The sequence below is a fragment of the Solanum verrucosum genome, unplaced genomic scaffold (genome assembly GCF_900185275.1).
Source record: "Solanum verrucosum unplaced genomic scaffold, falcon-dt-bn FXZP01000007.1, whole genome shotgun sequence".
NCBI lineage: Eukaryota > Viridiplantae > Streptophyta > Magnoliopsida > Solanales > Solanaceae > Solanum > Solanum verrucosum.
Window position 1 is genome coordinate 3,592,532 of NW_026020177.1, and position 7,966 is coordinate 3,600,497.

The following is a 7,966-nucleotide window of genomic DNA, read 5'->3' on the forward strand; positions in this document are numbered from 1 at the left end:
TTTGAATAAATATGTATACGAAGTTTGTTTATATTTTAGGCCTCAAATTGAAATTTCACTTTAGGCCTCCAATTACGTTGAACCGCCTCTGCAAATATGTATTTAAGTTCAAACATTTTAAAGTTAATAAACAAACAAACAAATAAGACCTTAATGGTATAAGCTACTTTGAGGAACACGTTTTTATTTTCCCTAGTGGAAAAAGCCAAACATAGGCGATAGGAAATATAAAAGCATTTAATTGAAAGTAAAATATATACACAAAAAGTCTTTTATTCAACCACCACCTAATATGCCTAATATCAAATCAAACAATAAAAAGAGAAACCACAAATATGTACTCTGTCTAGCGGTGTGACATTTCCTCTCATATATATGTGGAGCTCATTCATTTAGGCGTGACAACTTTTCCACCCTTTTTTGTACTCTACTACTTTGGAGCTTTCTGCTTGGTAAGGTTGGAAGAATCTTTTTGACTACCCTAAGAGGACGATAAAATATTATGATTTATTTGTAGAAAATACAACAAATATATTTTCGAAAAAGAGATACGTAAAGAATATGCTTAACTTAATCTTCAATATCATTTGGTTATAGATTTAAGTGAAACTTAAAAAGAAAATAGAATTTTTGAAATTAAAATTTTGTTTGGACATTCATTTATTTTTTAAAATTTAATATTTTGTAAGTGAAAATTTCAATGAAATTTCACCCAAAAATCCAAAAAAAGAACTTGAAAAAATGTTGAAGACAAATTTTCAAAGAAACACATCAATTTTTATGAACAAACAATGTTTTTAATTTCTTTTTTAAAATCTATTCTCAAAATCTTGGGGAGCTTAATGATTTTTAGATCAATTAAATTTCAAAATGGTGATAATACAATTCAAATCGATGTTCTATAGCCTTTAGTAATAAAAAATGATAAGAAAGAATTGAATTGACTGAAATTTGGATAATGAATGTTATATTTTAATTTACAACTACATACATATATATATATATTACTATAAGATTTTTCTTTAAAACCAATTTTTCATATTATATTTTACTTCTATATAATAATGTTATACCTATAGCAATAATAACATTCGTTATATTTAGGGTTCGAACACGAAACTCCTTCATCCAAATGAACACCTATTACCACTACACCAAAGACATAGCTTTTGACTAGGGTGTCCAACTTTAAATATATATCTTTAAATGTAGAATTTGACATATATATACAACATAATTTTCTGGCGAATAATGTCCAATTGGACACCCTAGAATGGTTGTGGCTACGCCACTGTTTATAACAATAATATTCGAATATTATGTAATGATGTATTATAAAAAAGATATCACGTAAAAGAACAAAAATATTAAAATATTAAAAATAATTAATGTCACGTATATTATAAATTTTTAAATATAAATATCTAAAAAAATAAAAGTATATTTAAATAGTTTCTATAAAATAAGTCAAATGTATTTACTGAATTTCTTAAAAAGAAAGGACAGGAGTCTTTGTAGTACACTGGATCCTAAATCATAGCAACCATTTATTTCTCTGTGTTCGTAGAACATATTTCGTGATGTCATCGCATACGCCCATTATATTCGCGTAAGACCAAATCTTTTAAAGGAAACGTTGAATATTACAAATTAGTCCCCAAAAATACGTTATTTATAAAATAATATTTACATAGTCCAACTTCAAATTCCTAAAACTTGTCAACCAAGCTTTGGGAGAACTTCAGTATCCATTGGAATTCTCCTATAAATTCGCCATCCTTTTTTATTTTACTCATATATTCTCTACAACCTTTTCAATTTCTTCAATTTACAAAAGATTTTAGTTCTTCAATTACCTGCAAAACACACCGGAAAATGTGTCCCACCGGAAGTGTTTTGCATTCTGCCGCCGGAGCCGGAAAACCAAATCTCCGGTCAGCTTTCGACGTTTTAGACGTTGACCGCGATGGAAAGATTAGCAGAGAAGATCTCCGGACATCGTACGGTGGATTCGTCGGCGACGATATGATTGGTACGATGATGACGGTGGCCGATTCAAACGAAGACGGATATGTTGAATTTGAGGATTTCGAGAAGGTTTTGGATAGTTCTATAAACAGAAACGGCGACGAGAAGAGGAAAAATGGAACAGGGATGAATGTAATGGAGGATGTTTTCAAGGTGATTGACAAAGATGGAGATGGTAAAGTTGGGGTTGAGGATTTGAAGAGTTATTTGAGTTGGGCTGGGCTTCAAGTTGATGATGATGATATTAAGGCTATGATTAAATTGGGCCATGGTGAAGAAAATGGCGGTGTTACCTATGAAGGTTTTCTCCAAATTTTGTCTCTTTAATTTGTTCCATTGATGAAGATGTTAAATGTTAGATTAGGTGAACAAGTATTTTTTTGTAATTTTCAATTTTCGTTAAGTTCAAAGCAGCGTGGTGCTTCCCATGTTTTTTGAGAAACAAAAAGACTTGTTCTACTACCATCATTTTGTGTACTACTTTTTCTGATTTTATTTGATATTATATTGTTTGTTTTGTTTGAAAAACAAGTTTTCATATCTCAAATAAAAATATATCTTTCCATAAACAATTGTAAAAGACAATTGAATCTACAATTAAATACTACTTTCCAATTGGAAAAAGATTGGGTTGACAATCTTCATTTCCTACCTTCAATAGACTTTATTGTCTATTAGAGTATTTTAATACATTTTTTTTAATGTTGCATATTAATTCTGAAAATTACCGTTTCAACATTTGCCATTAATCTTATTGTCATTAATGGCTTGAACCTCATGTATGTTTCCCTATAAATCTTATCGTCCTCTATCACAAAGTGTATGAGATTGATATATAGAAGAGAAATTAGTCTCTTATAATATTTCATTGTGCTGGGTTTATCTTAATTTGTTTTTGTTAGTTTTTGATTTCTAGTTTTATATTAGAAGATCTTGTTGAATCGTGAGATATACTTATATTGGGTGAAATATTCGTAAGGATAATGTATTAACATGCCTCAAATTTTAGTGAATTCAATACAAATATTCGTGAAGGTACTTTCTATTAGATTTTCGATATGTTTTTGTTTCATCTTAGGCTAAGGTTGCAGATGAGGGCATTTTTTCCTAATTAATATTGAGGATTGAAAGTGGAATATGTAATTCTTTATGTCTATGTATATTTTAAGCCACAAGTTTATATTAAAAATAATTCCAAAATTTTGTGTCCAATTAAAATTGTTAAATAAATTGGAAGCATTCCCTTCTAACTAAAAGAGGTAACTTTTGATACTTTCTAAATAAATAATTCATTCATTTCAATTCTAAGCGTTATATGTTTTTACTTAATCTGCTTAAAATGTACTTGTCCCATCTTATATAACTCTCTAATTCAATATTTTTATATGATTTATTTAAAATTATAATATTTAAAATATATCTTGATATGTTAGATAAAATTTTATCAAGATTATAAAATTTAAATTTATATGTCTTTTAAAAGTCATGCTTGATTAAATAAAAATAATAAACCGAGATAAATAGAATATTATACATAGGGGTGTGCATTCGGACCAATCAGATTGAATATGAAATTTTTGGTTTGAAATTTTGATATTCAAATTGAAGGAATTTCAATTCAAATCCAATTCTTATAAGTTGGGATTGGATGGGTTTAGTTTTGAATGAATTGATTTGGATATTTTAGATTTTCAATTTTGATTTTTGGATCGTTAATTATGATAGACTAGCATTTAACAACCTTAATTTACCTAATTGTTTGATCCTTAGAATATATCACTTTTTATTGTTAACAAGGATTAACGTCATTGTACGGTCATGCTATTTAATTTTATATTAGACGAAATATTATAATAGTATTTATTGAACCTCTGAAAATTGAAGTTATTAGTATTGGACCCATATGACAAGTAGGAATACATATAAGGTGTAAAAATGTCAGATTTCCAGATTTTAAAAATTTATAATACTACTTTCAATATTCATAATTTTTTTAAAAAAATATCACAAGTTCGATTCATAATTCAAAAAATCGAGATCAAATATCTTAAAAATTCAAATTTGGGAATGGCCCAAAGTATAGTAAAATCTCACTAAATTAATACTCGGTAAATTAATAATCTCTCAAAAATAATATTTTTCTCCGGTCCCGACTTAGGCAATTGAAAAAATCTCACATTTCGATAAGATAATAAGATATAGATTTTAAGGAGACCCCTATATAATTATATGGTCCCATTAATATTATAAATTAATATTTCTTTAAAAGTACAAATATATCTAAGACAATTTATTGAAATATGATTCTATAATGTTTTGTTTTATGGTAAAATTTAATTCTAGTTAATGTTCATTTCTAACTTTTGTTATTGTATCCAAAAGTTTCAATGTTTCTTTTCGAACTACACAATAAAATTGTGAAGAGTTTTAGATGCGATAAGTGTTTTCTTACTCATCACTGCTTCCAAAGGTATTGTATCATCATCAACTTCATCATCAACAATGTATTTTTTCCGAAGATATCCTCAATTTCTTCTAAGCTCTAGACTCCTAAACATGTCATTTTCATCCGGGGAATCAACAGGTTATTGACGTCAATTTTATTTGCAGTAACATCGATCATTAATCATGACCCCAAGTGCATGAATGACGTTTTCACAAATGGGTTCATTCAGATTCTCTGAGATTTCGTTATTTTATGGTCCACTTATATTAATTTAGTGAGATTTTACTGTATGCCCATTAATACAGTAAAACCTCTATAAATTAATACTCGATAAATTAATAATCTCTCTAAAGTAATATTTTCCTTCGGTCCCGACTTGGGCCAATGGAAAAAATCACCAATTTCGATAAGATAATAAGATAATATATTTTCAGAAGACCCCTATATAAATATATGGTCCCATTAATATCATAAATTAATAATTCTTTAAAAGTAAAAATATATCTAAGACAATTTAGTGAAATATGATTCTATTGTGTTCTGTTTTTTCTTAAAATTTAAATCTAGTTGAAGCTCATCTCTAACTTTTCTTGTTGCATCCAAGATCTCCCGCGTTGTCTTTTCTAACTACACCATAAAATTATGAAGAGTTCTAGATGCAATAAGTGCTTCCTTACGCGTAACTGGTTCCAAATATATAATATCATATTCAACTTCATCAACATTGCTTTTTCCGATGGTATCCACAATTTCTTCTAAGCTTTGGACCTCTGGACATGTATCACTTTCGCCCGGATAATCCAACAGGTTATTAACAACCATTTTATTGTGGTAACCGAGATCATTAATCATGACCTCAAGTTCATGAATGATGTTTTCACAAGTGGGTTCGTTCAAATTCTCTGAGATTGCATCCCCTGAACGAATTTTACAGTGTCGAAAATAATTTGCTATTGGCTCTTGCTGAACATTTGTTGTCCAAGCAGAGATTGCAAAATTGATAGCATCCAAAACATTAATCTTTGCTGGATCAATTTGTCCCACTTCATAGCCTTCTAATATCATACGGTAAAATTTGTTATGATAATACATCTTGAAAGCTATTATTATTCCAGCATCACAATGTTGAATTTTGGATGTCATGTTGGGTGGCAAGAAAAGCAATTCAACATTTTGTAGTCCTTCAGTATTTCTATTATGGGCTGGACAATTATCTACCATAAGCAAAACTCATCTACCAGGCATTTTGTGATCTAACCAACGAATATATTCATCAAAAAACACACTTGTCATCCATGAGCAAAACTCGTCTACCATGCATTTTGTGATCAAACCAACAAATATATTCATCAAAAAACACACTTGTCATCCATGCTCTTTTGTTTGCATGATAATGACAATTCAATAAATATGATACATAAATTAGTAAGATATAATGATTTTGATATATTTGTTGTACTTTATGTATACTATTTTTATATGTGAAATCAATAAATATGATATATAAATTTGTAAGATATAATGATTTTGATACAATCAAAATTAACCTCATTAAATCTCAAATCATTCTTTAAATTAATAAATATTAATTTATTGATTAAATAATATCTCTATAAAATAATAAAATTTTATGATCCCACCTATATTAATTTATAAAGATTTTAAAGTAGTATGAAATTTCAGATCGGATAGCAACGTTGACTGCTAATGTGAAAAGCATTAATTAAGATTGGAAAGATCCAATGTAGTTTATATTTAAAGTATTTGACCAGCTTTTGATGTGATTAAGATTCACATTTTATAAGCACTGCCCAATCAGAACACACATGATTATATAAAGAAAAAATTACCCCACATATATATTTAAAAAATAATATTATCGGTTTTAAATCTACTTTTAAAATATAACATTTTAATTGTGAGTTATAACATTTCATTTTATTAAAAAAATAATTAATTCATTTTTATTAAATAATTAGTCTTTTTATAATTATATTTTATAATTTAATTAATAGGTTATATAAATAAAATTAAAATAAAGAGTCAATCATAATTATCTAATAAACATTTTTAGGGATTTTTTACTTTTCAAATACACTTTTTTTACTGTCACAAGTCAACTATCCACCCCAACCACGTTTCTATCCAATTCTCACGCTATCACCCCTACCCCACCCCCACGTTCAAACTGTCTTCTTCTTCACTGTTCAACCGTAAATCTCTCTCACCATATTCTTCTATGTTCACTCAAAAGAGAATCAAATCTTCATCAAAGTACTAAGAAACTAATAAACATGTCAAAGAACACTCATAGAAAAAGCCCAAGATTAGTAGAAGCGAGTTCTAATGTTGATTTTGAATCTCCAACTTTTAACATATTGTCTCAAACTCCGCCACCAACCAACAAAAATGCAAATCCGGCGAACCGGTGTGTTACCCCTCAAAAGAAGAAACAAAGCCTAGAATGGGACAAGAAAAGAGAAGCAAAGAAAATTGCAACTCCTCCTCCAAATCGAAAGGGACAAAAGAGAAAAGGGAAAATCGTGGAAACCCCTTCGAATTCTGACTCAGATTTTGTAAGCGAGAAAAAACAAAAAAATCAATAAATGTGGATATGGGTCAACCATTAAAACCCTCCAAAAGAAGAGCAACATTGGACAATGATTCGAAAATTCCAAAGTCCAAAAAGGTCAAAAAAGTTGTGAGGGTAAATTTTTTATTTAAATTATTTTCTCAATTATTCTATTTTTCTTTCATTCATTTCTTTAAATTGTTTCCCGAACAAAGGGCAACAATGTGTATAAAATTTATATGAAATTTGTATTATATAGTTCATCTTATGTTTTAAATTGGTATCCGAATATATGTTTGGCATGAAATTGGTATGATTTCTTGCATCAATTTCTATATGCATTGGCATAAAGTTGAATAAATGTGGTGTGTCTTTTCTAACATTTGTATAAATGTGGAGTCTTAATGAAGTTGATGAAATGCTACGCTCGTTAGTAGGAATTATTTTTTTCAAATTGTTTCTTTATGCATATTATTTTGGCATGAAATTTGTTTAATGTTGGCATGAAATTGCTATGATTTATGCATCTATATGTATATGCCTTGTCATGAAATTAATATAATACAGTGACATTATGGAAGAAACAAGAATGATGATGACACAATTAGTGAGAGTGAAGTAACTGGAACTACTTCTAGCAAATTTGGTGGACCCCGCATAGCAAAATAACATGTTCCGGATACTACCAATTATTCTATACCAAGACCACGGAAATAAAATTTGAAATAGTTGATTGCAACTTAGACTCTTAATCCACATAAAAGTTATTGTCGGTTCAATTAAGCAATGAAGCAATACTAGAGTTATCATTACACGAACAAAATGTTTCAATTAAGAGAAAGTGTGTGTATTTTATGTGAAGTAAGGTAGGTAAAGACTAAAATAGATTTTAATGAACTTGGACTTAGGATTGTTATGGT

General features: G+C 28.6%; 2 protein-coding genes across 2 annotated transcripts; one reads left to right on the forward strand and one right to left on the reverse strand.

Annotated features, from left to right (window-relative positions):
• Nucleotides 1-1,724: 1,724 nt before the first annotated feature.
• On the forward strand, nt 1,725-2,575 carry LOC125829068 (calcium-binding protein CP1). Its single transcript, XM_049508341.1, has one exon. The coding sequence runs from the start codon at nt 1,876-1,878 to the stop codon at nt 2,353-2,355; it is 480 nt and encodes a 159-aa protein (XP_049364298.1). The 5' UTR covers nt 1,725-1,875; the 3' UTR covers nt 2,356-2,575.
• A 2,526-nt stretch (nt 2,576-5,101) lies between these two features.
• Nucleotides 5,102-5,695, reverse strand: LOC125829065 (CENP-B homolog protein 2-like). Its single transcript, XM_049508338.1, has one exon. The coding sequence runs from the start codon at nt 5,693-5,695 to the stop codon at nt 5,102-5,104; it is 594 nt and encodes a 197-aa protein (XP_049364295.1).
• Nucleotides 5,696-7,966: the final 2,271 nt, after the last annotated feature.